We start from the raw sequence: 22,257 nt of genomic DNA, 5'->3' as shown, positions 1-22,257 counted from the left end.
CCCCCCCCCCCCCCCCCCTTCATTATTATGAAGAAAGTACAGCTAGCGGCTTTCAGTTTATCTACCAGACTAACTGCGCTGACTAGGGAGAATACTTTGTTTAGGCAGTTTCGCCACTAAGGTTAAGGTTAAGAATATCCATAACATACGACCTCGGATATTTGTAAGATATGTTATCTACATTGATACTCAATCATTCCAATAACAATTGGTTGGTGCCTTTTCCCCTTTTAATCTGATAAAATCACAACAAACATTTGCAGCGAAGAGTAACGTCGATCTTGCGATCAAATTTTCATCCGTAGTCAATCCAGAAATGACCAAGAAGCTTGAAACAGGACAAATCTAGATGTTGTCTATATCCCCTTGGGCTTAAAGAAAGGGGCGGGGTCACCACGTGCAGGTGATGTTATCTTAAATGATTGCCATGAATACTATCGATAAAGGCCCTTGATGTAAAATGAGCATAGTTTTTAGCTAATTTTTCATGACTTTAGCTCGAAGTAACGTGAAATAATCGTATTGGAGTTTTGTTAGCCCTTTCTTTTATGGCATTCGAAATCATTGAGTAGCCCTAAACATAAACAGGGGCCTACGTGTGGGCCACTTGCTAGCTGTCAGACCGGTCTTACAACTTTTCATCGAGTGAAGACACAGCTAAAGACACAAAACCGGGACAAAATGGCGGAAAAAGTCCGGAAGAAAAGTCTGACCAACAGCATCAGGGAAAGCTTGGCAGGGTCGAGGAGAGGGAGCCTGTCTGGGTCCGTCAGAGGACTGAGTGTGGCAGGGTCGGTCACTGGAGAAACTACAGCGGCGGACGCGAAAGCAGAGGAGGCTAACGCGGGGACGGCAGAAGGGAACACAACAACACAAGAAAAGGGAGACAGACAAACAGCAGAGGTAGATGCAGCATCGCAAGATGGGGGTAAAGACCGGAGGAAAAGTCTGACTCAGAGCATAGCAGGGTCTATCCGAGGCAGCCTAGCAGGATCGAGAAGAGGAAGCAAGGCGGTATCCCGAGAAACACTAGAGGCCGAGGCAAACACGGTTACAGCAGAGCTACATGCAAACACAGAAGAAGCGAACACAGAACGAAGGCAAAGTCTGACACAGAGCATATCTGGGTCTGTCAAGGGATCTGTAGCTGGTTCAAGAAGAGGAAGCAAAGCGGAGTCGATCAAAGCAGAGGGGGTCTCAAACGCAGCAGTAGGAACCACAGGCCGAAAGAAAAGTCTGACCCAGAGCATAATAGGCTCGATTAGAAGCTTAACTGGGTCTAAAAGAGGAAGCTTGGCTTCGCTCAAAGAAATACCAGAAGATGTACCACCAGAACCGGAGGAGCCTCCACCGATCACATTTGGGGGCAGAAGCACGCGTGTCAAAGACAAGTTTCGCTGTGTCTCCGGTCTTGCCGTGTCTAAAGACTCCGAGATATACATCGCAGACTGCTACAACGAGAGGATCGTTATCTACAGTACAGAGGGAAAGTTCATACGCGAGTTTCAAACCACCATAAAAGGATTGCTCAAACCCGTGCCGTTTCAACCACAGGATGTCACGATAGACAAGTACGAGAAAGTCTGGGTTGTGGGTTCACTGGCAATCCCGAAGAAACGTTTTCCGACGGACTTTGTAGTCCAGTTCACCAAAGAGGGTCTCTTTATCAGCAAGATCGACATCCCCCATACAGGCAAGGAATCGTGGCACGGCATCGCAGCGAGACCGAACAACCTCTGGAACAGGGAGAAGATTCGGACGGAGGAAGATGACGACCTTCCTCCCAAACCTGACATGGAAATCATCGTCACAGAACAACGCGTCAGGCCGTGGGAGGGAAAATGGTATGTTGAAAGTTGTGCCAAGGTGTTCCTGCCCAACGGCACGATGTACAGAACGGTGGGAGGTCGGACCAGGAAGGCACGGTACGCCGCGGTCAACAGCAAAGGCAACATCCTCGTGAGCGACTGTTGGACCCACAGAGTCCACACGTTTAAGGACGAAGACAAACCGTCAAGGTTCGGGACTCAGGGCACCGAGAACGGATGCCTGGACACGCCGCACGGCGTCTGTACCGACAGCGAGGACAACGTCATCGTGGTGGACAGGGGCAACAAGAGGGTGGAGTTGTTCGACAGGAATGGGAACTTCATCCGACACATCGCCGAGGACATGGCGGACCCGTGGGCTGTGGCAGTCGGGCCGGACTTTGTGGTGGTCACCAATGTGGGGAAATGTGGCGTGGACGAAGTGACGATAATACAGTACACAGCACCACCGGCTCCGGCTGAGGAGGAAGACAGGGCTTCTTCCACCCAACAAGTCAGGTTTGCGCCGTCTGAGTCCAACTACTCAGGGAAAGCAGAGTCACAGCGAAGCTAGATAGATATCAGTACATCATAGTCAAGAATGTCTCCATATATGCGGCTCCAGTGCTGTTCATAAGCTATATACACGGATGATTGCGGTATGCGGTATAAGGAAATTATCAATCGACTGCAAAAGAAAGGATACCAAAGACACTTCCCGTTATATTGAATCAGATGTATACTATGGCATGTCTCGAAGGTACTAATCCGTTAAGGAATCATAACGATACAAGTTTACAGTACTGTACTAGTGAGGATTGGACGTTAAGTTTGTGAGTACTAACGTAATGTAGATATAGAGTAACTTTGTGCATGTTTTATTTAAGTGTCATTCATTGCTTTCATGTAGTTTAATGATAACCACGTACATGTGTATATATCAGAGGGATTTTGCCATTATTATATATGAAAAATTCCGTATCACAATTAGTAGTATTGTGCGTCGTATGATATCAACAAGAGACCAAATGGCTTGCAGACTTTATATATTACATACACTTATGTACAAACAAAACACTTGATTTACCACTTCAGTAAACACTGTCTTAACATTTTTTCAAAATTAGTTTAGATACAATCATTTGTACATACCCTATACTATGTCAAGTTCATTACATCATTGTCCTTGACAAAATTACTAGTTGGATTTATGCGCTTGTTAGTCAGCTGACATATCATTGTTACAGTCATATCTATTTCACAAGCCTTTAAAATAAAGTATAATACATATTTTTTAACGTTCATTAGTACATTGATAAATCTGTACATAACACGCGAGCAATCAGATATTCAACATGAAATGATTGTTGATCGTATCAAAGATTCAAAGAGATACCTCATTCGGCCATAGCCAAGTAAAAGTCATAGTACCCTATCTATTTATAACTATTTTGCAACACTTTACAATTGTAATGAGGTAAAACACATGATCTACGAAAGGTCATACACACATCAAGAAATGTGTATTGCTTCGTATTAAATGTGGTATAATTGTAAATCATATCAAAGCCTAGTTACAAAAATGGTAACGTTGCCGTAGTTTATATCAGTGAATGGATCCAATCCTAAGTATGATACAAGATCTGCAAATTGTAAACGTACAGAATGAGCTTTTTATGTATATTACACCAATGTGACATTATTGTTAATTGTATCAAAAGTACAAAGAGATACTCCTTCGCCAAAAGCCTCTTCCGACAAAAAAACATGATGTCACAATTGTTCATAACTACATGTATTCAACAAAGGATACCAACAACGATAACTATGGTTCCTTCATGTAGATTTTCCCCTTATATAAGTAATGATATTCCCTATTGGTCCCCTTGCCAAGCCATATATGCAGAGTGACGCCGTCACCCAATGCATGGCCTTAGCGCTCCTGTGCTGTCGGTCAGTCACCTCTGAAATGTGTTGAATAAACAACAATGTCAGGCCAGCATAATATTTACAGCAGCTTACCTGCGAAGAATAAGAACGGAACTCTAACCTATGCACGACCTGAAAATGTATTGACTATACTATTTACTAAAAATTTATAATATTGAATATTCGATATCATAATATACTGAAGCTAAATATCACACTGTTGTGTACGTCTTACCAGGATATATTTTCCCCACCTAGAAGGGAAAGGGGAAATATTCTGCCTGTAGTGTTGTTTCCACTTTCCTTCGTTCCTTGTTTTCTTCCGTTTCGTCTGTAAAATGAAAGAAAACATCTCATCAGAAAGCGTCTGATATGAATTCCTGAGCATCAGATAGCATAGTGCAAAGTCAACGTTCTCGAAGTTGTTGTGCTATTTTCACATAGAAAAAGATATCTTGCGCTTCAATGTTATCATATCAAAAGTAGCCAGGCTATAAAATAAATTGCTACAGAAAGCTGCAGCTGCATACATTATTGATGGTAATGTTGGAGTTCTATTGTCTCGTAAGTAAGCGTTTTTCTAGGTATGATATCCGATACCAAAGGTCATGTTCAAGGACACTTGGGAAAGGGGGTGGGGGGCAATACAACATGTATATCTATGTTAAAAGACATCCACACGAACCCACCCCGATAACGCTTGGCAAAGCTACATAGACTACTGAAATGTGGGCAAGAGTAAACTTAGATATAACGTTAAACTTACCATCCATTGGTTGGAGGCACTGAGGCATGTGCGGATGTGGCAGATGCATGTGTGGCAGGTGCGGATGTGGAAGATGAACATGTGGCAGGTGTGGATGTGGCAGGTGCAGTCCGTGGTGATGTTTGTGGTGGTGTTTCTCCCCCGAGGTCGCCCCGCCCTCGGCACCCTCCGCGCCCTCGGCTCCCGTCCCTTTCTCCCCCTCCCCCCCAGCCCCCGACGCCGCTTCGGTTCCCGAATCCTTGGTCGGTCCGTGCCGGTGGTGGTGGTGCGGCCCGTGAGCCCCTCGGTGGTGGGACGGGTCTGTGTACGCTCTCTCCCGCTGGATGTGCTGCAGATGGCGGTGTCCAGTCGCCGCCTTCTCCTGCACAGCTGGCTCGTAGCTACCTGTACGCCTGTGCCTCTTCTCCTTGTGCTTGTGTTCCCCGGACTTCTCGAAGATCTCCGCCAAATCACTTGAGTACATGACCATGTCCATGGTCACAGTAGATATGGACGGGCGATATATATTCACAGAAGGGCAATATAAGCTTACCTGCTACTTGTTTTTATGTGCCACGTAGACCGTTACGTTCTGTACGTGACCTGCAACTGTGTAACTGTCCCAGAAAGAGGTTGCGTCAGACACAACAAAAGTTGACCGCGAATAACCTTTCACACACTGGCTTGTTTACCTTAAGTCTGAGACTCTGTCGGGCTGAAAATTTAAGCTTCATGTTTTATGAATTGTTCCCTAGCCTCATACGTTTGTGGTGATCAACTATCGATGTGACCTCAATATGAGTGCCCTCGCAGAGCACCCTACTTCAAGTACTTGTTGGACAGCATTCTTTCTGTGTTACGTTTACGAGGTCGTGGAAGCCTTGGACCCGGAAGTGTAAAAAGGCAGCGTCAGACTTTTTGTGTTTGAATAATGTTTTATCTTTCACATCAGACTGGTAATAAAGTGTATACAAAGCAGGTGTTAACTGGACTTCAAGTAGGCTTCCTTTTAATGTTAGAAGATCTGAAAAGTACTGCAGAGATGCATTTCAACCGTTCTAGTTCTGCAACAATGTTATTTAGGTTAGACGGAAACTCGACAACCTTTGTGAGGAATATGTATAACGTTAAATCTAAATTACATCTGTTTGAGAACTTTATTTCTGATGGTTCTGTGTACCAGTTGAAGCATTTTTGTGAACCAGTAACATTGAAAAGTCATCACTACAGCACACCCCGTCCTGCACTTCCACGGGAGCCGGTAGAGGACGTCCGACAGCGGGAGACCGTATTGTTGCCCATAGGCCCACAGCATGTAGGGTAGAATAGCGATGCGGCACAGGAAAAACGTCACAAGTATCACAAATCCGTTCATGTAGTACAGACCGGTATCCTTCATGTTTAGCTTGGGCAAGAACAACATTAACGTAAATATTGATGTCTATATCTTACACAAATGTTAAAGTCACATTTCTATGTGCCAAAAATAAAGTTAGATACTTTTTTTCTTAAAATCGCATTTTTTTCTGAGATGCTTTCTTTTCAAACAATACACGATGTCTAAATGCTGTAAAAAATCCTCCCCCAACCATGTCTTATTTGGACTTCAACTTTCGTTGAAACATCTGTTACTCTTGTCCAAGTGTATCCTCCGCTACACAATCTTTACAACAAGGTGTTTTTCGTTACCTGAATAAGAGCATGTCTGAGGTTGGTGAAGGGAGCAGAAAACTCGTACAGGAAGAAGCACCCAACAAAGAAGTCTCCGATCCCACGGCGTAAGAGCTAGAAGGAGAATTGATATTTTCTAAACGTTAGACCTTAAAAGCTTTTAACCGAATTGCTCAGGAGTCCGACATACTTGAAAAAGAAGACATGACTTGCTGCTTAGAGCTGTCAAAAAGACTATTGTCAGTGAAAGTTCAAATCACATGAATATTAGTCAATACGTATACATCAATGTGTATGATACATAACAAAGTTTGTACCGTTGCTGGGAAGAAGATTGTGGGTAAGATCACGTGATGAGCGACCATCGACCCACGATTGGCCAGGAATGTTGTCCATGGCAACCGTCCCTGGGATGAAGCCAGAAAACTCGTGCTTTGGTACATCGCCCAGATGTCGAACCCGAAATACGGCAAACAGAAACCACCGTACCAGTCAGCAAGCCAGTGTCTGAAATATACTGGATATAAGGACCACCCTTTGCAAAAATGTATCATTTGGCAATAACAGATCTTACAGAATTAAAGGACGCTTGTGAGTATGAGTACGACACGTCACGGTAAAACATGAAAGCTTCTCTGTTGTTGACAAAGGTACCTGAAAAATCACGTTTTGGTCTGGTGCCCTTAAGCCCGTACATCTGTAGTAAGTCGTTTCTTGTTTCAGCAGTGATCAAAAGTTTTATCTCTAAATCAAGTACAGCAGAAGTCAACAGATGTAAATATGAGTGAAATATGTCACCTATCATTTGGCCATGAATGCAACTTATCAATTAGCACATGCAATATAACGTATCTAAAGCATCGTATGTATTATTGTTCTGAAATCCCTGTAAGTTACGTGACTCTATAATGTACTGTGCTCAGGACGACCAAGCCAAGGTAGGATTGGCAAGTCATTCAATGCGCTATCCACGGCCATGACCAGAGTCTACGTACATGTACATCATCCCTCGACCATAGGAAGATTAGCTATCAGAGATGTTACGCTAGTCATGGATACATAAAAAATCAAAGTTCAGAGTCGAAATCCACTTGCCTGTCGTACATGACATCATTGCAGTGTGAGACAATAGTAGCACCTGCCAAACTAGCCAGCAGACCCTGCAGAGCCGACACTGCGCTGTGTGTGTGCAACACAAACACAAGAACATGTGTGAGTATAGGTGGGTGATTCCGCCTGATGTAACGTCCTTGGTATTGAGAAACATGTCTAAACAGAAATTTAGCGATAGCAATTGTACATGTTCAGCTATTGTAACGCAGGTTCGTCGTAGATCGTCGTGCTATAATCACAAGGATGAAAGACAGCTTTCTTCGCTAAAAGAGGGCTGAATTTTCCAGAACGCATGAGGGATGCCCTCGTCGCACGACGGTCGCACGACGTATGTGATCGTGCCCTAATACCCCCCTCACATTAGGCGCGATTCGATCGGACGACGAGTCTGCGAACTCTAATTTACGAGGAGGCATGACCCTGATGCCGACGAAGAAATGGCAGAGTTCCCCCTTCCCGTCAGGGTCATGCCTCCTCGTGATTTAGAGCTCGCAGACTCGTCGTTCGATCGAATCCCGCCTAATGTGAGGGGGGTATTACTGTCAGAACATAAGATCGTCAGCAAATGTCATCTTCAAAACCATATGGCTATCATATTGTAACCCCCTCCCCCTTATTCCAGCCTAAATAAGCGCATCGAAGAGAGATTCTAAGTCATAGAATGTTTACCTTCCCGTGAGTACCGCCCTGTCAGCCTCCGTCAGGCGGGGCCAGGTCCGAGCCAGCCAGGACCGCACACAAACGTACGACATCGGGAAAAACACACAGCCCATCAAAACGGCAGTCAGGAGAGCCATGCCTGGTTCCTTCACTCTACACTGGCCTTGCGGATGATCAACGCATAGAAGACAGATGGGTAAAGCCACGCACTGTCTTGGGAAGACAAGGTATCTAAGTTCCCACGATTCAGGACTTTGTTGACAACTTGTTTCAAGCGACTGAAACAACCGAGCAGCTTGCAGGAGTAGGTTATTCTATGTTCACTTTCGGGTGACGGAAAGTTTATCTGCTTTTAATCCCTTAACTTGACTTTCGTTTACTTCAAACGAATCCTTTTATTAAAGCATTCTTTTTCCTGTTTTCTTGCAAAGCTTATCATATTCTTCTGCCATATATCAACACTCCCATATTTGTGTGGAACGTACAATGGTATAGTCTAATACTAGTAGACGCAACTTCAGTTGTGTACTTTGTGCCTGGTCACATAATTTGAATGAAAACCAACTTATACAAACAGCCTTTAGCGTTTCTCTACCGTTCTGTTGAGCTTAAGTTTTCAAACCAATAAAGACCTGTTGTTGTTTGCAGCACTCAAAAGTGCAATTGGTGGAGCGCCGACCACTTTAGCACATCTCAGTGTCAACTGAAGCGTTTGAAGTACATTTTACATGGAACTGTGATTGTTGCCAGATCAAATGGTAAACGGGCTACACATAGACTTTGGGTGGCGAGTTATGTGAGTATGATTTTACATGTACATTGTATCTTATATCTGCGAATTATTGTATCCTGAGCGGTCACTACCGAGGGTGGCACTCGGCTAGGATTATTGTGCAACTCTCAAAGCTGTTGGCTAGAAGTAGAGCTTCTGTACATGACAACAAGCTATTCGAACAAGCTTAGGAACAAGCTATTCGAGGAGCGACACTCTAAAAGCTAATGTGACTTTTCATTTTCTTTAAATTTCACACAGTGATAGCATATTAAAGATTTCAATAGTTAATGTGTAGTACATGTAATATATTTCCGAACCTACGTTCCGTATTCATACAAATCATCTCAATTTGAAAGGTATCTTAACAATCCTTGGTTTTATTGCAAAACAAACAAGTGGTTCTAAATACAAACGTTTCTAGATAAATGTGCATACATCTCTAATATTGTGTATTTGCAGTCCTCAACAGATACATGATGTATTGAAGAGCTATCGAGTTAACAATAACAGGGTAATAAATTGAACTGTGTTTTTGTGAATGAATGCACTGAAATAAAATGTTTGTGAATGAACTTGTTACAATATCCACTCAACCTGGAACAAGCATTTTTGTGGATTTTGACACAAAATAATAAAAAATATCAATGTGCAATGAACGAAAGCAAAACGCAATACAAACTTACGGTAACAGTCAGAAAGAGGGCATGACATAAGAGGAAAGAAACCAATTGTCCAATGGGACAAAATTAAATCATTTTCATCACAATTATTCTTTAGAATTGCTGTAAAGTAATCCTTGGGTCAAGGGTTAGCTACAATAATGCCATGTCATTTTTGGAGGTTTCAGTTTATATTTTGTTGTGGATACAGGAGAAAAAGGGACATTTTCCTACTACAGCTTTAGATACTAGTTCAACATGATTTGCTTTCTTTTAGTTCCTTTTCTTTGCTACTTATCTATGTCTTTATATATAAAGTCTAGACACCAATGTAATATTTCCCCACATTAGAGCCATCTCTAAACTACATCCTAGATAGTGTTAACAGCAACTAGTGAGATTATTTAATTACTGATATCTACATTCTCAGGAAATTTACATGTGCATGATTAAAGCCAGTGCATAACAAACAAACACATCTAAAAATTTTCATAAGATTGCATAACAATAACTCACACAACACACTTGCACTTAAAGAGTCATTACTTTAAAATTGTGTATACGATTTCTAAGACACCTTCCTCACTCCTAAAGTAATTTGTTAAAGAGAAGACTACTTATACGGGCCACCCCTAGTTCACATTTACACATGCCAAATATTGAGAACATGGGTAATGTTTTTAAAGACAATGTTAGACTAGTTCTTGTACCTTATCCCTATCGTTTCCTCTATACACGAGCAAAAAAATCACAGAGTGAATATTCCATTCTATGATTATGAAGACACTGTTAGATTAGTTTCTACACCCCATCCATGTTTCAAATAATTTTGTCTATACACCAGCCAAAATCACAGAGAGTGCATGTTCAATTCTATGAAGATACTGTTGGATTAGTTTCTATACCCAATTCATGTTTCTGATGACTTCTTCTTATACACATGCTGAATATTACATACAACATGTGTTACTGTTTGGCAAAGAGGAGACAATATCATACTAGTTCCAGTACCCCATCCCCTATGGTCTGAGCTAGACACGTGCAGGAACACAACAGAGAATAGGTGTTGAACATGTGTCGGGTGTTTGACTAGTAAGCCACGGCCAGCCTCTGCCTTCTGGCCTCCTCGTCTTCGGGTTTCCGGAGGACCTTCTGGTAGACGACGTAGGCGGCGACAAAGGCGATGACGACGATGATGCACCAGGCCAGGACACCGAAGAATGGACCGGCATATCCGCGGGCGAAGATCACTTGGAGAACCGTCCTGTTCTTCCCCTTAGCTCCGACAGGAGGCGCTGCTGTAGGTACCACAGGAGATAACACAAAAATAGGTATAAAAGAGATAAAAAAGATTCTAACATATACATGCGCAAAACATGCAAGTAATTTTGATGAACATGATGAAAGAAAATAACACATTTTCATCCCATTGATATACTTGGTACATGCAGGATCATTGAACATAATTGTTATAAAGATAATTGAAAACTTGTTTACCTGTACCACTGTCAGTGACAGCCTGTCGCCGTACACGGGCAAGATCAGCTTCTAATTCATCCTACAACATGGAAATGGTAGGTGTTACAATATAAGAATGGTAGGTGTCAAATTCTAGCTCAATTTACAGGCCCAAATAATATCTAAGGCAATTACATATCCTTGCATGGTTTACAAGCCATTTTTGCAGGTTTGGTGACATCCACTGCGTGCGAAACTAGTCCAGGTATCTATCATTTTAAGGAAATCTTTGGCGGAAGCAATCGGTTAAAAAGAAAACTAAATTGTTTCCTACTAAATTCCCATATGCCTATGCCTAAATGTTGCCCCGGAAGAAGTTGGATAATTGCATTCCCAAGAGGTCATACCGATTCATAATCACGCATGCATGAAAAGCTATTCCCAAGCAGGGGGCGCGGCAAGGGCATGTGTGCGTTAAAATGGTGATGGCTTTTATTCAGTTTTAGAGCGCGTTACAACGCACAGCTTTCTAGCATTACTGATAAAAAAGACTAGAAACCTGGCAACAAATAAAGCATTAGTAACTGCCTATACTCCCAACGGGTGTCCTATTTCTGGCCTGTATTGTTTCAGGTCAAAGCGCTAAGACAACTGAATACATATGGGAGTGGGGGGAGCTCGGGAGGCACCGGCAAAATTATTATTGCCACGAAGAAGACAGAATTAACAAATTCGAGATATTTCTTCTATTCGATCTAGCGACAAAATTGTCCGTGCATTATGTACAAAGAACAAGTCTTAGTTTCCTTATCATAGCGTTACATCCGGCGTGCAATGAGAAAGCAAAACTGGTAAAACAGCCGAACCACACTAGTGTGTGTCGTGGTTTGTCCCCACAGCGGCCATGTCATGTACCTCATTATGGAGATCCACGCTTCGTCCTTCACAACCGGCAAACAGGGCTAAAGGGATGAAAAATATACATAAGTCGTCGTAGAAAATACACGTTACTAATTGAAGTCAAGTCAATTAAACTGAAAGATGGCAATACTGGGATTTGTGGCGTAAAAATTAGAGAGGTTGATGTCCAGCGGTAGGAAGGACAGAAAGAAAGGCGGAACAGCATTTCGCCCAGTTCTGATCGCAAATTTGAGTCGCAAGCACTTTCTATACGCCCTAATGACAAACTAGCTGAATCTATGACGGCAAGGTAATGTAAAAGTATAGAAAAGAGGCACGAATAGGCTTACCTAGCACAAAGACTGCGAAAAACAGCGTAAAAACGCGAAAATACATGGACGCCGCCATTGCTCCTAGCTCGCTTCTATTGATGGCGCTTCTCCCAAGGGAACTCTCCCGTGTCTAAACAAACAGCCTCTGGTTGGTGGAGAGGGGTCACGTGGGACAGCCTTAAATTAAGGCTGTTTGACCTATATGCCCTTGACTACTTTCAACCTCCTTGACTAGTAGTTTACTGGTACTGTATTTCAGAACTCTTGACATAACACAAGTGGAAGAAAAACAACCCATGTTAGTCATTCCCTTGAACTAAAGACAGTTATAGTACAGCCAAATTTATATCAAACATCAGAATCTTTTATCGACAAAAGCTCCTTGATACATTCCATCTTGATATTTCACAGCCTGATAAAAGCTCCCTGTTCACAGTTATACGTACGGCGATATAATTTTCTTCCATCTACCAGTTTGCATGAATGATTCTCAAACCCGTTTACGACAAAGAAAATGTGTCACGCAAAGTGGAATTATTCGCGGTTTCTACGCAAGTTGACACATGTACAATGATGTACATGTATATTGGTTATCAGTAGAGAAAATGTATTGCATGTAAATGTATAGATCGTCTTTACAATATCATATCAAAACGAGTGAATAAGCCCTACTACTGGCAATTAAAAATAGCGTTGATTATATAAAACATTTTCTACGAAAAACACTTTTGTAAAGTTCCAATTATATGTGCCTCCTGTCGTTGAATTGGAACCGTCCATAGTCCTTACGTCACTGTTTAAGTCTCGCATAACCTACATACAGCCTCATGGCCCCGCCCACTTCCCAATGTCACAGGGGGAGGCCGTTTCACCAGTGAGTGGGGTGGGATTTCCAAAACGCCAAAAAAGAGTTTATCGTTAGTGTTGTGTCGGAAGTGTGTGCGTCAAGAAATTCGGATGTCATCTCGTGATTCCTGGCTGTCGCAAGCGTTAACAAATTGCTCCATAAAGCATTTATGATTTATCAATATTTCATAATATCTGAAATAGCCTGGCCACATTGCCCAGTAGATTTAAGAAAAGCTGCTTGATTTAATTAATTTTCCTTTTAGCCATATGAAAATGATAAAAGCATAAAACTAGAACAAATAGAGGAAATATTTCGTCCATTTTTACTCTAAACACGGAATTCCATTAATCTGGAGCCGATAATGGACTGGGTGATAACACCAGCTAATGTTCCTCGTGGTTTGGTCTCGGCTTGATGAGATCATAGGTATCTTGAAGGTTAGAAGGTTGCCACTTTCTAACGACTGTTCTAACAATCATTTCAACTGCAACATAAGGTGAACGGCAAGCAACATTCATCGCAAAAACAAAAGTGACCAGGAATTGCTAGAGGAACAAATAAACGGTTATGTGATACATTTCTTTAAGAATTTCATTAATATTACCAAGGACGTTATATGATAACGTCATTGACATTATCGAACTTCTAAGTGCGCTACCTACTGACCAAGTATGATATAGCAGGTTATAGGTGAATCGTCAAGCAGATGTTGAGGTGGGTGGATGCAAGGAAAGCCCGACAGCTCGCAAACGTTAGATATTCCATCCAACATCTGCTTTGAGACTAGCTATAGACTACAATATCTATGTCCTCTGGGAAATAGGTAAAATAATACCATGTCGACACTCATGAATTGGCAGGAGAGAGGTGGACTGATTGGTATCGTGTTGATTGTATTCAACCTCAAGTTTAGGAAACAACAACCATGACCGAGAACGTTGAATGTGACGTCACATCAGGGAGGGCTCGGTGCCACTCTGTTACAGCTATCCGTCTGACAGCATTCCACGCATGCCCAGTGAAGCTGTGTGACGTCACATGGCTGTTCGTCCTTGACCTTGCGGCACTGCTCGAGACTCGTGCAGCCCTTCCGAACTGCGACGAACTGACCACCCTTTAGGCCTGTATGATAAATGTCATTAACACTAGTGAATGGAGAAGAACCTGTTATTTGCACAATTGTACATTAAACTCAAATGCTTCACTAATCTATTTCTCTTGAAAGGTCAAGTTTAATCTTGCAAGTTGGTGAGCATTACAGTTGAACCCCTTTTGATACAAACTGAACGAGAAGTTGAACAAGGTTAACCAGGAATTAAGTGAAACTAGAGCGGAAGTTGATAATCTGAGACAGAGACATCCAGGCAGTAAGATAAACCTTTATCTTGTTTAATACTTTTTGCATACTAAATATGTTCGGTGTTATCTATTTTTTTACCGTTAAAATACGTATGGTACACAATATTGAAGGCTTCTGACTAAGAAAATTCAGCCACACTGGAAATTAGTACTATTTTGGCCACTTCATCCAGCATTTGTCCAGGTACTGCTCTCTTACCTCCCTTGATGGCGTAGCAGGTGTCTGTACTCTCCGGACACTTCACCTCCCCGCTCTTGTTACAGATGTCGTCTGTGTCGACTGCGGGGCAGGAGTAGCAGGACAGCGCCTCACCTGCGTACACAAACAAACGTGCGCATGTGGCGATTCTTTGGTCCATATTGGGGACCCGTATGTCACAGGATAGCTTTCTACTGCCTTTAAAAATAGCCTAGGTGATACTGTGTAGAACAATACGTGTCTCTAATATTAGCCTATACAATGTATAGAGAGTAAAACGGAACTCTACATTGAGAGGGGTTGGACTGAGTGTGAGTAATGTGTATCTAACGTTACGGTGTTTTGCAACCTCAGTCGGAATACGAGGTGACTGGTACGTAACGTTACGTCGGTTATTTTGGTAAGAATAATACACCTAAGGTACCTTCACAGATGAGCCACGCAACAGCAGCTACTAGCAGAAGAATCTTCATGTCGAACACGTCCAGAGGTACAGCTGACTGCCGTCCAGGCTTGCAAGTGGAGGGAAAGCTAAATTGCCACACCTTTAGTTAAATAACTTATTAACAACATCCTCCCACCTACCGCCTAACATACTCATGGTCACATGGTTACTTGCCTATCGCTGCTAGCGACCGTGTGTAGTGTTAGCTTTTAAGGACGTTTGTGACCTTTGACCAACGATCGCACAAACGATGATTCACCTGTGACTCACCTCATCAAGACGGAATGTTTGCGTTGTTATCAAATTCTCCCCGGATTATACGGAAGTTGTGCCATTACCAGGGTGCTGTGAGGAAACAACGCTACAAGAACGTGGGTGCGCAGACAGGTGTTACTCTATCTTTCAAACGGATTGTCACACGTTCTCTAGCACAGCTACAGGTGATCAAGAAATTGAATTCAATGCATGCATGTAAGGATCTTTGAGTCACAAACGACTTGGGATGAGATGTTTGATATTTGAGGCTCTTACTGCATCGAAATTTAAAGATCCACGCATTTTTTTCGAGACCGTTCGTCTAACTGACAGAATATTTGACTCAAAACAGTAACGTTATATCGTTCATAAAGTAGCCCATTGACATAACTTCTTTACAAAGTTTCCGTGTATAATGGTCTGAGCGCAAACGGGTACATTTGTGGCGTATAGTAGACTTGATTCCCTGCATGGCACACTGTCTGTATCACAGTGAATCGACAACATGGTATCCAAGTGGTACACACTTCAACAATGGGGAGTGTTCTGGAATGCTTTGTTGGACTCTTTATGAAAGGGCTTTGCTGCGTAACAATCATGTTTTTCCAAGATATAAAGTCTCAGTTGATTTCTGTGAATCGTTGTCATTATGTAACGTCATAATGGTCTGGTAACTGGAGTCGGAAGCAACACAAAACAAATAATGTTCCGTAAGGCGTGGCACAAACTCTCGACGGTCTTCAAGGTGAACAAGTTCAAGGCGTCAGCCTCCTTCACTACGAAGAATGGATCTGATTCGAACGGTCGTACCTTCCTCAACGACTACTCTCTCCTGGCTTACTACTTTGACATACGCGCCTCGATAGCGGACAGAACCACACTCACACATCGTGAGGCCAGGGCCGTCGTGGACAGGTCAGGATTCTTTTCCTTTGAGATGACTGCCGACCAAGTAGACATTTTTACCAGCAATGAACCATTTGAGTACGCAGAACTCATCATTAGTGCCTTGAAAGAAGACTTGAGAGATGCCGGCTCCGGTGTGGACATCACGAAGGAAACTTATTCCCGTGAAATGCCGTTTAGACTTTCAAAAGAGGCGAAAGAATGCTTGCAGTTAGAACTTGATTTGCATTTAAGGTCAGCTGACCTTCTCACATTCAACGATCTACTGAAACGGTACAGGCCAATGCGAGATGACAAGGAAACGTATTACGCCGTGGTACCCCTTTCACAGAATATAGAAGAACTATTTCAACCTGATGTCTCAAAGAGAGACTTTACACCCAAGAGCAGGGAAGGATTTTATGCTACCAAGTTGATTTCCGTCGCCAAGAAGTGGGCTTTGGAATTAGAAGAAGTGTTTGGGAAGTATCAGGTGGCCGTGGTGGCCCACACGCTACCGCCCGGGTGGCGAGACTCCTACAACGGGAAGGTGTTTCGGGACGGAAAGTTCGTCGAGTGGCAACGTTTTGTGACGCTAGCTCATGCGGGACGGAACGACCATCACTACGACTTCGTTGAGGGACCTTTCCTGAACACCATGATGTTACCAGAGTACGTTGAAGATGAAGATAGGGACATAGTCGTGCCAGCGGGTCACCAGTTAGCTGTATTCCACCCGGGACTGCTCAAGTTGTTCCTCGACACTGTGACGGCATGTGAAGACCCGTGAAGTGAACATTGCAAAATTGTAATGAAGTGAAAGTAGCCTGTTACTATTCCATTATACAATTAAGCAGTTAACTTGCAGTGATAATGTTATATGTTTCGTTATATTGTTGAATGTAACGTTACAGGAACACTCACAGTCACCGTCATCGTCCTTATGATTAAATGATATCCCGAATAAAAGTGTTTTTAGCTGTCACAGCGTGAGATGTGACTGAAAAATATTCATTACAGAAATCATTGTAGCTTTCTGTCTTTCTGTTCATGACAATCATTGGTTACATCAAACACAAATCTTGTTAGCCCCATTACTGAGTCCTTACTGATTTCTGTGGTGTCGGAGATCGATCGACAAACGATTATACTGCGACAATATTAGGATCATTGATGCGTTCGCGCAACAGCTGAAAGGTCAAGGGTTACAGCTGAGGGTGAAAGACCGACGCGCGACGTTGGAAATTTGCACATGTGCGAACACGATTACACATGCGTCGGAGGAAAATATGACAAATATGGACAACGAAAGTAGTTTGGAGCTAAACCTGGTTTCAGACACTTACGTCGGGGCTCCCGGTAAAGCGACGAAACAGGGCCGGGGCTGGAGAGAGGTGGGTACATGCACGGCCTGCAGCTGGGAGCGGAGGGGGAGGGGGGCAGTAAACGTTTGGGAGCAAAACTCAAGTATGACACATAATTCAGCCAATTATTAGTTTGTAGTTGAATACAGCTGACTGTATAGGTAGAGCCTTAAAGTTAAACATTCTGGAATCTTTGCCCTTACAAGTTACAACATGCAACACGACGACAACACTGGTACAATTATGTTGTTGAATGTTCCAACTACGTGTATAAGGTTGTTTTTTTTTTTTTCAAGAATAAAACATAAGTGTTTGAAACACTAGTCAATCATTGCCGACTCATCGGCAGTCATGGCAGTTGGACATTACCGGAAGAAGAAGAACCGTGTTGTTGATTGACCCGGCCCGCCAGCGCTATCATGCCGCTTGGGGCAGCGGCGTTTTGTTAGCGGAATTCTTAGGCAAAAATATAATTTTAAAGCCCATAAACCACAAAATGTTTGGTTTATATGTGTGGGGAACACATATGCACACAAAATATTTGAGTTCCGTGATGTTTAACCTGGTATTACGTGGTATTACTTGGTATTACTTGGTATTCCGTCTTCTAGTATCTCCCGTAACTAATGATAATAATCTGCTAGCCAGGCAACCATTTGCTGCTCCCAGAGCAGTTTGAAAATGAATATATAAGATGACTACAGCTGCTATAATTTGTATCTTAACTTTTATCTGATAATGTATGTCTCTAACTGAGTTAAATGTCTATCATGGATAGGGAACTGTAATTACTAGTATATCATGCATTTACTAGTAGGAATTGCTGGGCCTCATTTCTTATTCAAATCATCGACTTTGCACTTCACCAAATGCATCATTCATGTATGTGGTAATCAGGCACAAGGAAAACGAAAGCAACCGTCACTGAAGAAAGGAACGCGTCCCTGAAAGTGAAGAAGGCAGCACCACCCCATCTCTGTCAGCCAGCAAACATCCCTGAAACCAAACTGACTCCAGCCTCTGGGGTGACTCTTGTGCAGACCTACCCGTCACAACTGAGCTGGAAGTGAACTACCTGTTCCTGCCCCAAACAGCTGATCTGTTTTCTGTCACCTGCTGTAGATTGGAGACGGGTAGAGTCTAGTTACCCACCTCATGATATCCTTAGCTCGGGTCTTTGCAAGGTCACCAGGAGGAAATGTCAAGACTGGGTAGGAATTCGAGAAGAAGACCACACTTTCTATGAGTCTTTAGGTCACAGGCTACTTACAAGGCAGAGTTGTTGGGTCTCATGTCTTTGGTACACATCACTCTCAGGGTACAAAGGGTAACCTCCACCATTACCTAGTCCTTGTTCTCTATGGAGACAGGAGCCCATCTCCTCCTCCCCCAATCATGGGGCCGGTGGACTGGGGTTACGCCCCCTCTCCTTCCCCCCACAGCTCAGTTGTTGGGAATGATTGTGTCATTGCAACACTGTAGCCATGGGGCCGGTGGACTGGGGTTAACCCCCCTCTCCTTCCCCCCACAGCCCAGTTGTTGGGAATGATTGTGTCTGTGTGACACCATAGCCATGGGGCCGGTGGACTGGGGTTAACCCCCCTCTCCTACCCCCCACAACTCAGTCGTTGGGAATGATTGTGTCTGTGCGACTCCATTGCCATGGGGCCGGTGGACTGGGGTTAAGACCCCTCTCCTTCCCCCCACAGCTCAGTCGCTGGGAATGATTGTGTTTGTGCGACACTGTAGCCATGGGGCCGGTGGACTGGGGTTACCCCCCCTGTCCTTCCCCCCACAGCTCAGTCGTTGGGAATGATTGCACACCATAGCCATGGGGCCGGTGGACTGGGGTTACCCCCCATCCTTCCCCCCATAGCTCAGTTGCTGGGAATGATTGTGTCTTTGCGATACCATAGCCATGGGGCCGGTGGACTGGGGTTACCCCCCCCTCTCCTACCCCCCACAGCTCAGTCGCTGGGAATGATTGTGTCTGTGCGACTCCATAGCCATGGGGCCAGTGGACTGGGGTTAACCCCCCTCTCCTACCCCCCACAGCTCAGTCGCTGGGAATGATTGTGTCTGTGCGACTACATAGCCATGGGGCCGGTGGTCTGGGGTTACCCCCCTCTCCTTCTCCCCACAGCTCAGTCGCTGGGAATGATTGTGTCTGTGCGACTCCATAGCCATGGGGCCAGTGGACTGGGGTTAACCCCCCTCTCCTACCCCCCACAGCTCAGTCGCTGGGAATGATTGTGTCTGTGCGACTCCATAGCCATGGGGCCAGTGGACTGGGGTTAACCCCCCTCTCCTACCCCCCACAGCTCAGTCGCTGGGAATGATTGTGTCTGTGCGACTACATAGCCATGGGGCCGGTGGACTGGGGTTAAGACCCCTCTCCTTCTCCCCATATGTTCGTCGCTGATTGAGTCTGAGTGACACTGTAGCCATGGGGCCGGTTGACTGGAGTTAAGCTCCCCTCTCCTTCCCCCCACAGCTCAGTTGCTGAGAATGATTGTGTCTGTGTGACACTGTTGCCATGAGGCTCATAGGAGAGTAGTCACTGGGAATGTATGGTGTTACCCTTTGTACCCAGAGAGTGATGTGTACTAAAGACGGGACCCGACAACTCTGCCATGTAAGCAGAACCTGTGGTCTAAGACTGATAGAAAGTGTTTTCTTCTTCTCAAATTCCTACACAGTCTTGACATTTCATTCTGGCAACCTTGTAATGGCCTGAGCTTAGGACATCATGAAATGGGTTACAGGACTCCATCCCTGTCTACAGTCTACAACAGGGAACAGAAAGCAGATCAGCTGTTTGGGGTATGAACAGGTAGTTCACTTCCAGCTCAGTTGTGACGGGTAGGTCTGCACAAGAATCACCCCAGAGGTTGGAGTCAGGTCAGTATCAGGGACGTTTGTTGGCCGGCAGAGATGGGGTGGTGCTGCCTTCTTCACTTTCAGGGTCCCGTTTTTTTCCTCAGATAGGGTTGCTCTAGTTTTCTTCGTGTCTGAATACCATGTATATGAATGGTGGATTTTATAATGAGCAAAATCTATGATTTGACTAAGTAATGAGGTAAGTTACCCTGCAACTTCTTGTGTTGTATAATTACAATTTTGTATCCATGACATGTTTTATTCAGTTAGAGACAAACATTGTCAGGGATACAAGTTACGATTGGCTGGTCTGAGTCAGAAACAAAGTGGATGGAGATTGCTTTTGATGCCCTGCAAGTTTGTATGAGTTTGTGAGTGTCGCTAGTGTGAGGAGTGAGGCTTTAAAAGCCAGGTTGGGTCAGATAGAATAGATGCAGTCTGTTTTGGTAGCTTTGGCAAAAGCACAGTCTGATTATTAACTAAGTACACCTGTCAGTGTAGTTGATATGTTTATTATATGATTTATAACATAAAGCTATGTCGGTTGTAATGCCTCTGTCTCAGTGTTTGCAACTTTTTTGTATATGTGTATGATAAACTGTGCATAAGAATGCAGAATGCAGTGTTATATAGTTTATAGCCATGGTGGACAGAACCAGTAGTGTAGAGGCTGGCTCCGACCCTATGGACAGATGGATGGTGATGATGATGATAACGGCTAAGAACAGGAACTGGGTTGTCACAACTTCACCCAGGGAGTAAAGTGTACTGTTTGTGGATTGTTTGTCTGTCATCAGTTTGTTTGTGTGTCTGATTGTGTTTTGTGGGTTTCTGTGTGTGTGTGTATGTATCTGTGTGTGCGCATGTGTGTGTGCATGTGTGTGTGTGTGTGCATGTGTGAATCTGTGCGTGTGCGTGTGCATGCGTGCGATGAGTGTTTCTGTGATTCTGTACATGTATTAGTATGGGAAACGGGGTGAACTCTGCAAACTCTGATTGCCTTGTTAAAGTTAGTAATTTATGGGCAGTGCAGAAGCTCCTAACAGATGTACATTTATTACCACCCTAATGATATTACCTTCCACCCAGAAAAAGAAGAGGAGAAACCAGAAAAGAACCTACACAGGTGCACATGCTCACACCAGTCCCTCAAAATGGCGTAAAGTAGAGGCAGACTCAGACGATGAAGCACCACCAGACTTGTTACAATCTAACCAAGATGTCAAATCATCGGTTAAAGATAGCAAAACGGTTCAGACACAGAGAACTTCTCTACCTTCTCCCAAGTCCAAGAAAAAGGAAGTGCAGTTGTCTCCATCTAAGAGAAAGGAGGCGAAACTTTCTCCAAGTAAACCTGACTCGATCACAGAACATGGAGGCAAGTTTCCCCAGGGAAAAGGAGTCATCTCCTCACTTTTCAGATACAACCCAGAGATACCAGTGGTGGCACAGTAAGTTTATCGGTGTTTTCTTATGCAGATTTGTATTTGTATTTGAAATATCGACATATTACTTGCAAGATTATTATTTACCCAATTTTGTCCTACCGACTGATAGAAGTTGTGTTATCTACTAGTACATATATATATATAAAAGTTAAAACAACAATGAATCTTCTTGCATTTTTTGCCCACAGGGAAACTGTACAAGAGAACAAAGAAGAAGTTTTCTCTGCGGAAAAGTTTGGGGACCTCAACTTACATCCGTTCATGGTGAGTTACACTAGTCACTGCATAGATTCTATTTCATTTATTTCATGTCTTTCAATATGCTTAACATTGGAAGAGGTGTATTTTTACAAATTGTAGTGATTGACAACTTTATGATTGAACTGTGAGCCCAGAAATATTGTTCTCTGTGCTTTTTCCTCAGATCAAAAACCTTGAGGAAAACTTGATGGTTACCAAGACAACCAGGTAAGACATTGTTTAGAGATCCAAGTCTATATATAGTGTATGTACCTGTCTATA

The 22,257-nt window shown here is 43.5% G+C and overlaps 4 protein-coding genes across 5 annotated transcripts in view; 2 read left to right on the top strand and 2 right to left on the bottom strand.

Annotated features, from left to right (window-relative positions):
- The first annotated feature begins 658 nt into the window (after window positions 1-658).
- Window positions 659-3,101, top strand: LOC118421433 (tripartite motif-containing protein 2-like). Its single transcript, XM_035828715.1, has 2 exons — window positions 659-2,467; window positions 2,569-3,101. The coding sequence occupies exon 1, from the start codon at window positions 682-684 to the stop codon at window positions 2,380-2,382; it is 1,701 nt and encodes a 566-aa protein (XP_035684608.1). The 5' UTR covers window positions 659-681; the 3' UTR covers window positions 2,383-2,467; window positions 2,569-3,101.
- Window positions 2,866-5,284, bottom strand: LOC118421434 (histidine-rich glycoprotein-like). 2 transcript variants are annotated; one of them, XM_035828719.1, is made up of 3 exons: window positions 4,504-5,284; window positions 3,992-4,068; window positions 2,866-3,772 (listed from the first exon to the last, which is right to left on the bottom strand). In XM_035828719.1, the coding sequence occupies exons 1-2, from the start codon at window positions 4,976-4,978 to the stop codon at window positions 3,992-3,994; spliced, it is 552 nt and encodes a 183-aa protein (XP_035684612.1). In that variant the 5' UTR covers window positions 4,979-5,284; the 3' UTR covers window positions 2,866-3,772. The 2 variants fall into 2 exon arrangements, with proteins under 2 accessions (XP_035684612.1, XP_035684611.1); XM_035828718.1 differs by having other exon boundaries at window positions 2,899-3,772; window positions 3,973-4,068; window positions 4,504-5,280.
- Window positions 5,285-9,058: 3,774 nt separating this feature from the next.
- On the bottom strand, window positions 9,059-12,242 carry LOC118420673. The gene is made up of 4 exons (XM_035827566.1): window positions 12,069-12,242; window positions 11,734-11,780; window positions 10,858-10,918; window positions 9,059-10,658 (listed from the first exon to the last, which is right to left on the bottom strand). Exons 1-4 carry the CDS (start codon window positions 12,124-12,126, stop codon window positions 10,450-10,452), a joined length of 375 nt encoding a protein of 124 aa, XP_035683459.1. The 5' UTR covers window positions 12,127-12,242; the 3' UTR covers window positions 9,059-10,449.
- Window positions 12,243-17,214: 4,972 nt separating this feature from the next.
- The window catches only part of LOC118421812 (probable ATP-dependent RNA helicase DDX31), a 10,256-nt gene continuing 5,213 nt past the window's right edge, over window positions 17,215-22,257 (top strand). Inside the window, exons 1-4 of the mRNA XM_035829312.1 lie at window positions 17,215-17,437; window positions 21,377-21,738; window positions 21,924-21,999; window positions 22,160-22,203. Of these exons, the coding sequence (XP_035685205.1) occupies window positions 17,333-17,437; window positions 21,377-21,738; window positions 21,924-21,999; window positions 22,160-22,203 (587 nt within the window). The 5' untranslated portion in view covers window positions 17,215-17,332. The remainder of the gene's footprint in view (window positions 17,438-21,376; window positions 21,739-21,923; window positions 22,000-22,159; window positions 22,204-22,257) is intronic.

The sequence above is a fragment of the Branchiostoma floridae genome, chromosome 8 (genome assembly GCF_000003815.2).
Source record: "Branchiostoma floridae strain S238N-H82 chromosome 8, Bfl_VNyyK, whole genome shotgun sequence".
NCBI lineage: Eukaryota > Metazoa > Chordata > Leptocardii > Amphioxiformes > Branchiostomatidae > Branchiostoma > Branchiostoma floridae.
This window is presented reverse-complemented; position numbering and strand designations above follow the sequence as displayed.